We start from the raw sequence: 16,220 nt of genomic DNA, 5'->3' as shown, positions 1-16,220 counted from the left end.
AGGCGACTGGCTCGTGCTTACAACAAAAGAGTCAAATCTCGCCTATTCAAAAAAGGAGACAAGATCTTGAAGCGAATTCTTCCTATTCAAGATGAAGGCAAAGAAAAATTTGCTCCAAATTAGCAAGGACCTTTCATTGTTAAGAAGGTATTACTCGGAGGAGCACTCATTCTTACGAAAATGGATGGACAAATTTTTCCTCAACTAATCAATTGAAATATGTTCAAGAAGTTCTTCATCTGATTATGTAAGTTTTCTTTTTGAAATACTACATAAGATAGACTAAAAGGTAGGGCTTCTTCTTTTTCCTCTAAATATTTTATCCTTAATTTTTCCCTTTGAACCTCCGGACTGATCTACTCTTTCATTTGGTAGCCCCTCGAGGTCGAAAAACCCCACACTGGTACAGATTTTATTTTTTGTTTGGTCAAAAAAAAAAGAGTACACAAAAACAAAGGAAAAAGAGGAGAAACCCCAATCAAAATTCAAGTTGGGGCAATTTTTAGTTTTAATAGTCCTATATTGGGACAAATTTTATAAGATGCACTCCTTAAAAGATCTGCTTTCGAGCCTTAACACTTCTTAACACCCTACTGACCTCATTACAAAAATAAAAAAGTTTCAGACTTCCACCTCTTGCAATATTTCTAATAGAAAATTACTTAATCAAATGGTAGATGATGTAAATACATCTTCACCAATTTTTACAAGGGAAGGATTGTCTCACTGATACCATCAATTTTGAAACATATTTTTGAATTGATAATGGCTGTCATTAAAGGTTGTTCATTAGGTGAAAATCCGAAAGGATACATTTTCAAAAAAAAAAAAAACAGAGAAAGCAAAAGAATAAATGAAAGAAAATAATAAAAAATAAAAAATAAAATGAATGAAAAAGAAAATGATGAAAAAAGAGAAAATAAAGAAGAAAATAAAGAAAAAGAAAATAAATGGGCGGAAGCGACCATAGTGAAAATCTGAAAGGCGCTAAGGTAGGATTTTGAAGCACAAAGAGAGTCGATTGTTGAATAGCTGGTGACTATGTTCATTTGGGTTTCTCTTCAAACTGAGGCTCTTTGGGCAACACTGAACTCCAGAAAAGTGATATTAGAAAAGGTCAAATGTGGCGTTTCTCTCATCATAGACTGGCCACTCAAATTTGTATATGAATCTCTAAGTCGTTTTTCATAGACTTAATAAAAATCAATGAAATTATTTCTTTTTTCTATTTTTATGTCGTATAAAATAATATTGTTTAAAACCATTCATACTTTTCAATGAATTTTGCCGAGAGATAATCCCCATAATTTATCGTAATAGGTGTATAGACATATATGTCTCATGATATAGGCATGGTTGACTGAGTACAGACACTAGAAGATCAGGAACAGTTTGCACAGCATTTTCTAACCGAATAGCTTTTTCGACGTCTAAAACGTTCATGTTTATATGGTTCTCAAGACTCGATGGATCACATAGTAGTGGCGTAATATTTCATAGCAGCTGTTTCCATTTTCTTGTGCAAGATTGGATTACGCATGCCTTCTTGGAGGGAAAGAAAGAATGGCACTTATTTAGTTGAATCCGATCTACGTTGGGGCAAATTTTTCATAAAGGTGATATCTAATTCTGTAAGTGAATTCAATATTAATTTAGAAAAATAGCGAAAATTGCTTCACACCTTTTCTTTTAATTGGAACGCATTTTCATTTCTCCGTTTATTTTGTTGGGTTTGAATTTTATCCCACAAACTATTTATTTTGTTGGGTTGAGTTTTATCCTACCTACCGTTTATTTTGTTAATTATGAGTTTTATCCCACTAACCGTTTATTTTGTTGGATTTAGATTTTATCCGACAAATAATTTATTTGTTGGGTTTGGATTTTAACCCACAAACCATTTTATTTTGTTGAATTTAGATTTTATCCCACTAACCGTTTATTTTACTGGATTTGAGTTTTATAGCAATCGTTTATTTGTTATGTTTGAATTTTATCCCACCAACTGTTTATTTTGTTAAATTTGGATTTTATCCTACCAACCATTTATTTGTTGGGTTTGAGTTTCATCCCACAAATCGTTTATTTGTTGGGTTTGGATTTTATCTCACAAACCGTTCATTTTCTTGGAGTTGGATTTTATCCCACCAACCGTTTATTTGTTAGGTTTGAATTTTACCCCACCAACTATTTATTTTTTGGGTTTAAATTTTATCTCACAAATCGTTCATTTTATTGAATTTGGATATTATCCCACCAACCGTTTATTTTGTTGGAATTGGATTTTATCTCACAAACCGTTTGTTTTGTTAGGTTTGGATTTTATTCTTCCAACCATTTATTTTGTTTAATTTGGATTTTATTCCACCAACCATTTATTTGTTGAGTTTGAGTTTTATCCCACCAACCTTTTATTTTGTTAGATCTGGGTTTTATCCCACCAACCATTTATTTTGTTGGGATCGGATTTTATTCCACCAGCCTTTCATTTGATAGGTTTGGATTCTCCAATCTGTTAGGTTTTACTAATTGTCTAAGGATGGGTTATATCCTACCGATCAATTTAGTTTCAAGAATAATTTTTTGCTAGTTGTTTGCAACTAAGATCCTGCGCATCGATTTAAATGCTTATTAATTTCAATGTTGTTTAAAACTCGCTTTGTTTCTTTTGATTCAGTTGCAATTAGAGCAGCCAAGTAAATAATTTAGTGTCTGTATTTTTGTCTTGAGATTTTTCGAAATTCAGACAAAACGGGGTAAGTTATAGATACCAAAATTTTATTATCTTTTTTATTTTATTTTTAATTTATTGCTATTTCTTTTTTTCTAAGAAAATCAAGTTTACTTTATTTGATTATTTGCTTTGCTTTGTAAGAAAAAAGCAGAAAACAAAACAAAATGAAAAATATCATTTTTCAAAACAATAAAAAATTCTGTCCCACCCGTGCGTGCTGCATCACCTTCTTCATTCATACCAGAAACAGGTACGAAGGAGAGTTGGAATTTGGAGGCATCAAATTTGCATTTTTTTTTTTCTTTTGCTTTTTCCCCAAGTTTGGCCAGTACAAAGGCCATCCCACCCTGCAAGATTTATCAAGAAAATTCTGGAAGAAAAGCCATCAAATGATCCAAAATAGCCAACAAAAAAACGAGCTCTCATCCTCACCAATGAGATGAGGGTTTTGTGGTTCTCATTTCATTTAAATAGTAAAAGATGCGGCTTTAGGGCAAGAAGGAGGTAAGAAAAGTCGGATGCACAAAAATCTGAGGCGGGAGAAAAGAGAAAGAAAGGGAGAAAGAGAGAAAAAAAAAAGAGTTTTGCAGAAATTTTTCCAAAAACGAGCTCTCATCCTCACCATTGAGACGAGGGTTTTGTGGTTCTCATTTCATTTAAATAGTAAAAGATGCGGCTTTAGGGCAAGAAGGAGGTAAGAAAAGTTGGATGCACAAAAATCTGAGGTGGGAGAAAAGAGAAAGAAAGAGAGAAAGAGAAAGAAAAAAAAAAGAGTTTTGCAGAAATTTTTCGAAAAAAACAGGCTGGCCGACCCATGGTCTTAGAGCTCAATTTTCTCTTTTGATACAGCTCCATTGGGGGAGATCTTGATTTTTGAGTAATCTAGGATCTTAGTGGAAGAAGTTTCATTTAGAAAAATTTCAAAAAAAAAAAAACGCTGCAACCTCTTCGAATGCAGTCACAATTTTAAACATTTTTCGACGAAAGTTTCTTTCCATTGTTTTAGCTCTTGGATCCGTTCTCCTTGAGGTTTAACACGTTTATTCGACTCCACAAAGCATCAGAGGTATCCTAGTTCATTCCTTTGCTTTCGTACATGTTTAGATCCGTACCAAATTGGTTGAAAAGTTGCTGCACATCGTTTGGTTTCTTTTCTCTGCTATTTCCTCTTTCTTGTTGTAGTCCATTTGTTTAATCTTCCATTGAATCCTATGTTTTGGAGATGAGAGCTTGTGTTAATGTTTGAGGTTGCATAGCCTTATGTATTTAGATCCGAAATTTGGAAATTATTTTGGTACGGTTTTTGGGCTTGATAAGCTTCCAGAATTGCAGAAAGCTTCGAGGAGCTTGCATGGAAGAATTACGGAAATTGCAATTTTGCCCCCCAACTTTCACATAATTACACTAAGGCTCAAAAAGTTTGTGAAAAAAGAATCAAGTCTTCCCTTTTCCCTTTTCGTTTTACCTTGAGAAATCAGAAAATGGAATTTGCAATTAAGCTCCAGATCTTTTAAGTAACTTCATCATGGCCATAAAAATTTTGATTTCTTTCAATTAGATCATTAATTTAATTGCATTTTGGTTTCTAAATTTATCTTTTATTCAATTTTGAACCCTGAATTTTTTAATAATAATAATTTAACCCTAAAAACTTTTCAATTTTTTGCAATTGGGTCCCTAATGGTTTTGATCTTTTAAGTATGATTGTTTAACTCATTCCGTTGTTAATCATGCTTCATTTAAATGCGTTTAATTAGTAAATTTTAGGGATTTTATGTTTATTTATATTTTTTTATAATAATAAAGTGAATTTGCTATAAGTTTGCATTTTCTTTTAAATTATTAATTAAATTGGTGTCTTGACCATTTTATTGATTTTGAAATATAAATAGGGCAAGTTCTACCTCATTTAACCACTATTTCAAGGGAGGTACTTTCTATTATTATTTTAGATTCTTTTATGTTCTCCTATGTGATTTTATGTGTGATTGCATATTTTAAGTACTTTTTCTTTTATTTATTCATTTTATTGAGTTAAAGTTTTAGTTTGTTTAATTTAATTTTTTATGATTATTTTGGTGGCATTTAAATGTCAAATTATAACAGATATGTGCCCAAGATTATATTTAGTTAAATCATGTAATAGATAGATTTTATTTTTATCAAAAAATGTAATTAGTTATATAAATATAATAGATAGGTTTATTATTTCCAAAAATTCACCTTCTAAATTATAGTTAGAGCCCCCAATGTAATAGATAGTTTTTATTTGCTTGCATACTTGTGTACTTATGTGTTTATTCACTTTCTTTAGGATTTTGCATCTAGAAATCATGGCTATGTGCTATGTACTTTATGTGTTTATTTGCTTCAATTACACTTTACATGTTTATTTATTTATAATAAATGCCTGGCGTCACCACACTAATCCAATGTTAGTTGTGGCATTTCTTCCTGATTTTTTACTAATCCAACGTTAGTGAGAACTAGTTCAAATGGATTAAATTCAATGTTAGACCGTTTAGACCGTTTTCGTGTTAGATTCATACCTTGTGTGACACTTATTACATTTCATGTATTTTTCCTATTTTTAGGTTATTTTCATTTGCATAATATTTTTCCTACTATTATTCCCTTATCCTCTATATGTTTGGATCATATCATTTAGAATTTCATTTCATTTTAGAAAATTAGAAATAGGTTAGTCTATTTGTTTGATTAGATTAGAAGAGTCATCCTTCAAATATGGAAAATGAACAAATATGGAAAATGAACGAGTATGGTTTCTTAATCTTAGCACACTCTTATTCCCTCTATAAGAAGGAAAATTGAGTCACGAATTTTAACATCCTGTGCCCGTTATATTGCATTCCCCATTTCGACGTCATATACATTTATCTATATATTATAATTTCTTTGTTTAGTATCATATTTCACATTTTTCATAATCTCTTCAAAGAATCATTCTTGGGTATCACAATTAATGTGATTTGCTCCAATTAAACTTTGAAGAGACATTCCGTCCCTCTCGATACCCCCTAAGTCTAGATTTGCATCCATTTAGAAATACCCAAATGTGATAAGTTTATAAGTTAGATTAGGAAAAATTTCAGCTAAATCTCACAACTAGCCTTGGTTAGGTTGAAAGGGAGTCTTAGATCAAATCTTTGCCTTCCCTTTCTTTAAATGTGACTCGAATTCTTTTCTCTTGTTTTCAAAGACCTGAAGTCATCTAAAAAAGTTTTTTTTTAATTTTTTTCATTTTCAAACATTATGGAAATTTTGGTACATTTAAATTTAATATCAAGTGGCGACTCCTATTTTCCTTAAAAAATCCTTTTTAGACTAAAATTTTAAACCCAAACAATTGGACTTTATATGTCCCATTTTAGGCCTTTTTTCTTTATTTTTTAAAATAAAATCAAAAATTCATTTTTAAACATTCCTTTCTTTTTTTTTTCAAAAATGGGGTGCGACACCAAGAGCGTGAACCCAAAATTATTTTAAATTATTTCTCGATATATATATATATATATATATATAAATTGTGCCTAATTCAATCTCACGTATTTTTCAAGATCATATATATTTAATTAAACCCTATAAAATCTTATATAATTTAATTATAACATACAAACCTTGACCTATTCTCATGATTAGGTTAAATATATCTATTTGTCTAGTGCACGGTTATATATCCCTTATCAATTCAATACAAATTTTAAGAGCATGTCTATGATAGCCAGACACAAACATGTAATTAAATCAAAATAGATAAGCCAAGGTAAAGGTATAGAATTTAAGTTGGATAAATAATCAGAACTCCTTCACAAAATCCTAACCCTAGATATAGATTAGTTCATAACAATAGTAAGAGTAAACAAGAATTCAATATTGAAAAATACAAAACTTAGAATAAGGAGCATGTAGAACTTCCCAGTTGATGAAACTCTCATGCACGCTAATCTCCCACTTTGATTCTTGAATCTCAAAAAAAAAAAATCCTAAAACTAATATTTAAACCAGTATTTTCTCACCTAAAAATGTCTTAAGTACTCCTATTTATAGTTTTCTAAAATTTTGGTTGAATCTCAAAAGGAATAAGTTTCTTAAAGTTGAAGAAAATGAATCTTGTGTAGTTTCTCGAGAAAGTCTGGTGCCAAGACTAGCCACAAGTCCGGTGCCATATGTGGGGCCGAACATGGTGCGTAGTTGTTTCCATTGCCTTTTTCCATACAAAATCTCTAAGTTTGGTCTTAAGTATAGCCTCCACTTTTGGTTCAAGTTCCACGTGCAATTTCCAAGCCAAGTCGCATCAAATCAACATTTTTTTCTCCTCAATCTCACTTTTTCCTACAAAGACCACATCTATCCAAGTTAGACAAGTCCGCGTCTAATTAAAGCATGAAAAGGCACAATTAACTAACAATTGGTACATGTACCATTGCTAAAATCCACTCCCAATCAATAGCAAAATATTTTTCTTTTTCTAAGCACAATTTTCGTGTCCTATCATGGTTGCCTTGACATATAAGTTCCCTTTTTTTTTAATGTAGTATTTGTGAATGGAAAGATTTGCAAGTACCCAAAGGTTGTGAACGCCGACGATTTCTTCTTTCAGGGACTGAACAAACCGGGGAATGCAACAAATCAACAAGGTTCTAATGTTACTACTACTAATGTCAACAATCTAGCTGGGCTCAACACTTTGGGAGTTTCCCTAGCTCGTCTCGATTTCGTTCCTTATGGCCTAAACCCACCCCATACTCATCCTCGTGCAACCGAGGTCCTATTCGTGTTAGAGAGCACTCTTCATGTTGGTTTTGTCACTTCAAATCCTCCAAATAACATGAAAAATCAACTCTTTACGAAAACGTTGAATCCAGGAGAAAGTCCTCAGTACTCCCCTCTCTCTACCCTCAACCTTCTCTCTACTCTTCTTCCTCCATATGAGGGAGATCTTGGCCTTAAACCAAAGTCTTCCTTCCTTTTCCTTTGTTTCCCTTTATATTTCTTTGTTCTTACTTTTATTTAATAAAGTATCTCTTAAGAAATCTTAGTGAGAGTTTTCTTCTCTAACAAACTATCCTGGTGGGAGTTTTGTATAGTTTTTATTTTTTTTGTTATTTATTTTCTCAGATTTAAGAATATTTAGGTCTTCTCATCAGATCTCAACATCATCTTACCAGCAGGATAGCAGATCTGAGGGAATAGACATGCATAGATATCTATGGAGCAGTTCATTCAATTGGTCAGATTTGATGATTTGTGATTCACAGTGTAATTTTTTATATTCTGTAACTCTGCTAAATCTTATAATTTTTCATATCAAACATATCTGTGATATGTTTAATATATTTTCTGCCATTGGTGCAGATTACTTTGTCAAGCAAATCATGCTAGATGATTAATAATATTGACTTATGTTTTATCAAAAAAAAAGAAGGTTAATTCACTTCCAATTTAATGTTGGGAAGATGAATGCTGTTGCATTTGCTGGTTTCAGCAGCCAAAATCCACAAGTCAATACTATTGCAAATGCAGTCTTTGAATCAAATCCTCCCATTTTTCTGGATATTCTCACTAAGGCATTGTTGTTTGACAATAAAGTCATTGACTAACTTGAGGCACAGTTTTCTTGTGACAACTCGAAAGGATCCATGGATTTGTTCTAAATTTCTACTAGCACGGCTATTGTACTATGTATGCATAGGGCATTGCAAAGATTAATGGGATAATTTTAGAAACCTCCCTTGAGGTTTCCAGGCAGCTGCTCTCAAGTTTCAAAAATTACAGCTACCTCTCTTGCTTTTAAGGCTTATGTAACAATATAGGCCCAATAGAATGTATTTTTTCACAAATATCTTGAAATACTCTTTTTCTAGAGAACAAAGCAAAACCAAGCAGGTTTTTAACTCACTAAAGTAAATGGAGTCCAGCGATTCCAACCCACTTCAAAATCCATTACTCTCTAATCTTGCCTAATGCAGCTTGTTGCCACCACTACCAATACTAAACCAAGAAATTTCCCCATGTCCCCAAAAACATAATTCATCATTGCTCCAACACTTTTAGAAATAGAGACAAAATTCTACCATTATAGCAAAACCATAATTAATAGGTGGAAATAAAAGAGAAAATCAATGAATTTTTTAAGGGTTCATTACATTTACCTCCCTTAAGGTTAGACCAAACTACGAATCAATCCCTGTGGTCTCAGAAAATAACAGATACCCCTTTCAAATTTATTACCGTTTAACAAAAGCCACCCTATCGTCTAAAACCATTAGGGATTCTACTAGTGCCAGCCAAAATTTAAAGTGAAAGTCCAAAAATGTGCTTCAAGCCCCATGTGCCATTATCTTTCTATTCTTTTATTCCAAAAATAACCTTTTTCATCCGAATAAAGATTAAATAATGTAAACACTCCAAACAAATCCAGTCTAAACGTGGTCTCTTCCTATTGTGCTTCAACATACACGACTACGAAAAATGATCAATTGTGTTTTTCCAAGTGATTGAGCACTTAATTTATCCTTTGAATCTTTTTTTAAGGTTAAATCAATCAAAATTTGTAAAATTTTAGTATTATAATGCATGTCTCTATACCTAGAGATTAGTCATTACAATAGTAGGCCAAACGTAAGAAACTTACTCCAAAACAACCAAACAAAGCATCAACATTGAGAACTAATCTTCCAAATTCTCCAAAAATTACTTCGGATAAATGACTAATTTGACCTATATTTGAATGATATTTTATATTATTTTTAGTCACTTTTGCAAATTTAGAGGAAGAAAATTGATTATTTTGGCTATAATTAGTTTAAAATGCTTATAAGCGATTAAATGAGATTTATGTCATTTTTTACTTGCATTTTGTCCATAATTTTTATAGGAGTTGAAAATAGACTTCATTTGGATGAAAAGGAAAGTTGACAACTTTGACACATTTTCGTATTTTGACTATGACTTGAGAAAAAAATGATCGAATTGAGATGATTCTTAAACCATTTTGAAGGTAAGAGATAGATATACAATTCTTGTGAAGACATCGAAATCCAGTTGAAGGTTTTCCAGGTCAAAAAATCGAATTACAGTAGCCAATTTCTATGATCGAAGCTGAAACAAGGCATTTAGCAGTCAAGTGTATTTCAGTCATTTCTTAGCCTACACAAATCCAAATGAGATGATTTTTGATCCATTGGAAAGTTAACTCAAAGGACTACAAGTTTTATGTTTGTTCAAGAGTTAATTCAGCTTCTATCATCGAGAAAAGTTTAGTTGAAGTTTTTGCAAAATTGGAATGACCTTGAAGACTAAATAGAAATTGCGAAGAAAGCCAGGGGAGAAATCCGGCCAGATTAGCGGGATTCTTGGCCGAATTCTGGTCGGAAATGGCTGCTCTCCACTTGCACAACTTTTTTTCTCCTCCAATAATTCACAACTATTGATGGACGTGTGACAACCATTTTGGAGTTGTAAAAAGGATGTTTGAAGTCTCATTTCTTGACTACATTCATCTATAAATAGCCATGGACTTGCAAGGATAAAAGAACTTGGAGAGTGCAAGAAATACCACAAAATGTAGTTCTTACATTTGCTTAGTATTATATTAGTATGGTACAAAATAGTTTAATTAGTTAGTTGATCATCCTTGTTTGTTAGTTAGGCAGAGATGAAGGTGGAAGAGATGAACTCATATGACAAGGGTTATATTTCTTTCCTAACTCTTTATCTTTTGTACTTGATTCTATTGTTTAGTTAATATACAAGCTTAGATTCTATGTTTATTATGTGTTTCTAAAGTTTATGCCTTGGGTTTGGTTGAATTTTCTATGATTGTTAGTGTTTATTATTTGGTTATTTGATGCTATTATTTTGAGCAAGTTATTTAGCACTTTAGCTCTTTAAATCATGATTAACTTGGTACCGTTAATTGTGATTATCTAAAGGTGTTGTGTCTTCAATGAAAATTGAGATTTAACACTTGCTCAAAAACTGCTAAGCCTAGGGAGTTCACTCACAAGAGTAGAGGAGCACCTTTGTAGTTTAGTAATTCATTTCACGCAATTTCATCGAAGAAATGAACTTGTAACTAATTTCATAATCACCAGAGTAGGTATGATTAGTTATAAGTATAGTTGATTCACTACGAGAGTAGGTTTCACATGGATAAAGAAATTACGCCATAATTAGTCAAGATAGCAGTACTCAATGATCCAAAAATAGCACTTGCATGACTAGTTAGGTATACCATAGCTTGAGGAGCTTTTGTTTGCTATTTTCTAGCACAAGTTTAGCATAGTTTTGTTTCTTTTAAGTCATTGATCATCTAAATAATAGAGAAGTTTTAGTAATGCCAATAATTGTCCAATCTTTCTCGTAGGAGAGACCCGATATATGTCCTAAACTACTAGTTGACCTGTATACTTGTAGGAAAATGGGTATATTTTGGAATTAAACTTGTACTTATATTAAAAATCCGTCAAGTTTTTGGCGCGTTGTCGGGAAAGATTTGTGATAATATTGACATGAAGAGCAACTTTATTAGTTTAGACATTTTAATAATTTTTCTTGTGTATTTATTGAGTCTAGTTTGTTGTGTATTTGTCGAGTTAGTCTTGAATGTTATTTTCTTTTATTTTTATGTTTTATGTGTGTATGTGTTTTATTACCTATTCTTCTTACTAATCTTCTCTTAAATTGTTTGAAAATAATTTTAGGTAATGAGGAGGGTATGTTAATTTGGAGGACAATGTATGAGAAGTGAAAATTCGGTAGCGAATGGTTACTACGTGCAAGGCTCCATGGATAGAGGTAACCAAGAAATTACCGAAGATTTGTCATTTGAAGATGGTTTGAAGAGCTTAAAGGCTAAACTTGATGTTATAACATTAAAAGTTCAATTGGACGCCATTATGCATGAAATTGAGCAAAAAAAGAATGTTAATGCTTTTATTCTAATCATGTGATTTATGACTTGTGTGGAGGTTATCACGCTACTCATACATATAGACAAGTGCAAAATGTGGATTATTATGATGAATTGGGACATTGCAATCCTTGTTTTGATCAGTATGGTCCTAATTGGGGCAATTTTATGCTTATGGTTGGGATAATCAATGTGCTAATAATGCTTCTCCTTGTTTGTATGATTACCAATTTGAATGTGTTCAATACGAATCAAAATTATCTTGAAAATTAGCAATAGAAAGGTTAGCTAATGCACATCTACCTTGGGAATTAGAAAATGAATCATTAGCTAATGATTCTAATGCATCTTAGGTGCTAGCTGTAGAAAATTCTTCTAATCAATTTGATTAAGTCATAGAAATGCTAGCAAATGCGACTTCCGATCGTTTGGATAGGGTTGAAGAAAGATTAGACGAATTAACTTCTCACTTTTGTAGAATACAAGAACAATTACATGCATTATGTAAAGTTATTTCTTCTAATAATATGGAAAATGACCCTATTATGAATGGTGGGAATGTTGTATGTGACAATGAATTATATTTTGATTAAAATGATGAATCTAAGTTGAGTTTAAATGAAGAAATGTCTATTTCACATAATAGTACCTTTGGAGCTAATCTTGAATCTCAAGAGGTGAGCCTTAACGGCTCATTGATAACCCCTCTTGAAGAATGTGTTGAAGGTATAGGTTCTAAAGGTATTATTGTCCAAGAAACCCTCATGGCATCTCCTTTGGTGAGTACTCAAGTGATGCTCATCCAAAGTAAAATCTATGAGTCCCTGAGATTGGTAAGCCACTTCCATTTTTCCTATCATTTGGATATATGACTCATGTAATCGAATCACCTTTTAATGATCGACCATGACCTAAAATAATGGATTATTCATTAACTAAACCTCCTTGATAATAAGGTTATATAGCCAAGCTAATGACCGTAAAGAAACGCTTGTTAGGAGGCAACCCAACGATTTCTTATTTTTAGTAGGTTTTAGTTGTATGATTAGTATTTTTGTATGTTTTGTAGGTGGCAATGACAAAGATTCATGCAAATGATCTCAATTGCAAAAGTTTCTATATTGAAACAAAAAGGGAATTTCCAAGTTCATTTGATGCATTTCATGTGTTTCATGTTAAAGTTATCTTAGTGCATAATCATTTGTTTTCATATGTATTTAGTTGAGGACAAAAATGCATTTCAAGATTCAAGCTTGATTTTATTCAAGGAACATGAAAGCAAGTGGATAACTGTGGAATGTGGAAAGTTGCCAAGCAAACTTGGAGAAAAACATTGCAGAAAATGCATTTTTCTGTAGCAAATCTGGCCAAGAATCCTGCTAATTTTCGGCTAGATTCATGGCCGGATATGCAGGGGATAAAAAAAAAAGTTTCTGCCAACAATCCCTCTACGAATCCCTCCAATTTCTGGTCAGATTTTGGTCGATTGCAGTTTTTAAGAAAGAATCCTATCACGAATTCTTCCATTTTTCTCTTGTTTCCTTCTTCCTCACTTGCACACACTCACACACTCACATTCTAATCTTCATTTTTGACCATTTAAACTTCAAATTTTCTTCACCTAATCACATTCCACAACCTTTAGAACTTGTTTTACCGTTTGGAGTCCTTCATATACACCTCAAAATTGTGTTTTAAAGTTAGATATCCTAGGATTCTTGAACTTCATACATTTCAAGTAGGGTCCATTTTGTGCAAGATTCTTGAGGGTTCTTGTATATTTGCATCACCAATCATTATTCACCAAGTTGGAGGTAACAATTCTTCGCCAAAACTTCCCTTTTAAATTTTGCCAATGGTGATTATTGATGTTTTCTTTTGGGCAATTTTTAATATATCTATTTTGTGATATTTTGTGAATATAGTTGACTTGGTTGAGGTTATTAGTGACTATTAATGATGGATGATAAGTATATATTTTACATGTTTTTAGGTATATTTTATTAGTTAGGTTGGTGTGTTTTAGTCACTTTTATAGCTAATTAGCTAGAATTTTAGTGAAAATGTACATATTGTGGTTTAAGTGGTAAAAATAGCATTTCTATGGATTTTAATGATGAAAACTTCATGTTTTTATAGGTTTAATAATTCAAATTATCAAATGGCATGAATTGAGAATACTTTGGATGATTATTAATGATTCGAAATGGTTTAAAGAAAACATGAAGTGTGAAATTTTCAAAGGAAGAAATGCAAGAGAAGACAGTTTTGACACCTTATGGTATTTTCGACTAAATCTTGAGATACATGCATTGGATTGAGGTGATTCTTATATATTTTGAAGCTAAGAGATAGATCTACATTTGGTATTAAAACATCGAAATCCAGTTCAATCGTTTTCCTTGTCAAAAAGTCGAAATATAGAAGTGAAATTTCATGGTCGAAAGCTGAAACAGACCTCTGATTAGTTGAGGGTATTTTGGTCATTTATCAGTCCACAGAGCTCAAATTGGATGATTCTTGAATCATTGGAAAGCTAAATCAAAGGGTTACAATTTTTATGTTTTGCACAAGAACTAATTCGACCTCCATCATTGAGAAAATAGTAGTTGAAGTGATGCCAAATTCACAGAAGTGAATACGCGACCCTTGAATACGTGAGCTGAAGTCGCGTATTCCAAGATCGCGTATTGTAGCCTGATTTCTGCAACTTACTCAGCCACTTGCTCTATTTTCACACTACTTTTCAATTTTACTCCAGATAAGAATTTCGGCTGCACATGTTCATGGGACTTTTTGGAAGAGAAAAGGTGTTTTATATCTTGTCCAAAAACCACTTTTTGACTCTCTACACACAAGGGATGTAAGAATCATTAGGAAAAGAGAATAGGAGATGTTAGAAGTAGTTCTCATCAGATTCTAGCAGTGGAGTTTAGTAGTTAGTCTTGTCTTATTCTCTCTAGCTAGAACTTTTGTGAGAACAATTGGAGACTTCATTGTACAACTCATTTTGTTGAAGAAATAGAAGATCATTGGGAGTTTCTTCACTAATCTTGGCTAAGCGTTCTTTATCTATCTTTTTACTTGTGATTCAATATGTGTTCATGCAATGAAACTATGTTCTTTCATGTTATTTATTATATGAGCAGCTAAGTTCCTAAATCTAGGGAGTAGATGAAAGTTATGACTACTTCATATGAAGTGAATATGATTTACACTTGTTACACCTTGTATTAACTTGTTTATTTGTGCATGCTTATCACTTGTTGTTGGTTGATCACCAATAGCAAGTTTTTAGTTGTTATTGTTCAATGAAAGTTGGTAATAATGATGGAACAATATAAATAGAGCTTGAGTAGTATTCTCATGAGAATAGAGATACACTTAAGTGGATTAAACATGTATTTCATGAAGGAAACAAGAGTAGATCTAGTTATTCACTATGAGAATAGAGAAAACTAGTCTATTTTAGGCCATTTTATCAGGATAATGAGATTTGGTAATATTGGAAACGAATCCTTAGTTAAATAAGAGTTGTAACAAGAGATAAATCTATTTATTTATATCTTTTATGCCATAAGTGGAATCTATATTCTTAAACTCAAGTATTTAGTGAATTTTTTCATTGTTACGTTGCAATATCTAGTTAAGACTAGTTAGGTAGTAGTAATTACAACTTCTCTTGCTTAAATTGATCATTAGTCTAAATAATAAAGTCAGTAAGGACCTAGTACTTGCAAAATTGCTTTCTGTGGGATCGACTAGATATATACCCTAAACTACTAGCTTGACATGTATGCTTGCAGTAAAACGGGTGTAATTTGAAATTAAACTTGCACTTATATCATAAATCCGTGAATGGATATGTGAAGGATGTTGATCATTCCATGTATTTGATGAAATTTTGGGAATTTTATGCTAAATGTTGGCTTTGCGAAGTGTTGGGAGTTAATGGTCAATTAGGTACTTTAATTTGCTTGGTGGGGATGTTGTGAAGTTGATTTTTATATCTAGATTGCCTAAATGTATGAGAAAGTGTATTGGCTGAATTATTTCTTGAATTTTTAGGTAATTCTAGAAGTTGACATAATGATCTTCAATGGGAAAAATTCACGAATATAATCTTGCTATTTGTAGATTCAATGATGCTTAGCAAATTCATAAATACCCAAAAAGGTCATTTCAATCTTGATTTGGTGTGTTTGCCTTCATTAGGAATAAATTGAGCACTTGTGGGATCCTTTGGAATCTTAGATATGAATGGCACAATGTATGAATGTAACTCACTTTGTTCATAACTATTAGCATATTTTATTAAACTAGCTTAACTTTACTTTGGACATTAACGCATATACTTGTTTGGTTAGTTAATTTCATAATTTTATCATTCTTGAACATTGTGTGGTTCCCATATTTGATCTCTTTCCCCTTTTCCCTTGATTTGCATGTTCACTTCTTGATTGCAATTACTCATAAACTTGTTCTTTGTGTGTATTATTTTGATTTTGCTCTTTTTAAGTGGTGTATTAATTCAACTCTCTTTTGGTTGTA

The 16,220-nt window shown here is 32.0% G+C and overlaps 1 protein-coding gene across 1 annotated transcript in view; it reads left to right on the top strand.

Annotated features, from left to right (window-relative positions):
* The window catches only part of LOC113750100 (germin-like protein subfamily 1 member 18), a 29,996-nt gene extending 21,641 nt beyond the window's left edge, over window positions 1–8,355 (top strand). Inside the window, exons 2-4 of the mRNA XM_027294034.1 lie at window positions 7,291–7,626; window positions 7,713–7,731; window positions 8,178–8,355. Of these exons, the coding sequence (XP_027149835.1) occupies window positions 7,291–7,626; window positions 7,713–7,731; window positions 8,178–8,355 (533 nt within the window). The remainder of the gene's footprint in view (window positions 1–7,290; window positions 7,627–7,712; window positions 7,732–8,177) is intronic.
* The last annotated feature ends 7,865 nt before the right edge of the window (window positions 8,356–16,220 follow it).

Source organism: Coffea eugenioides, chromosome 10, assembly GCF_003713205.1.
Source record: "Coffea eugenioides isolate CCC68of chromosome 10, Ceug_1.0, whole genome shotgun sequence".
NCBI lineage: Eukaryota > Viridiplantae > Streptophyta > Magnoliopsida > Gentianales > Rubiaceae > Coffea > Coffea eugenioides.
The sequence above is the reverse complement of the archived record's forward strand: the minus strand, read 5'-3'. Positions and strand labels throughout refer to the sequence as shown.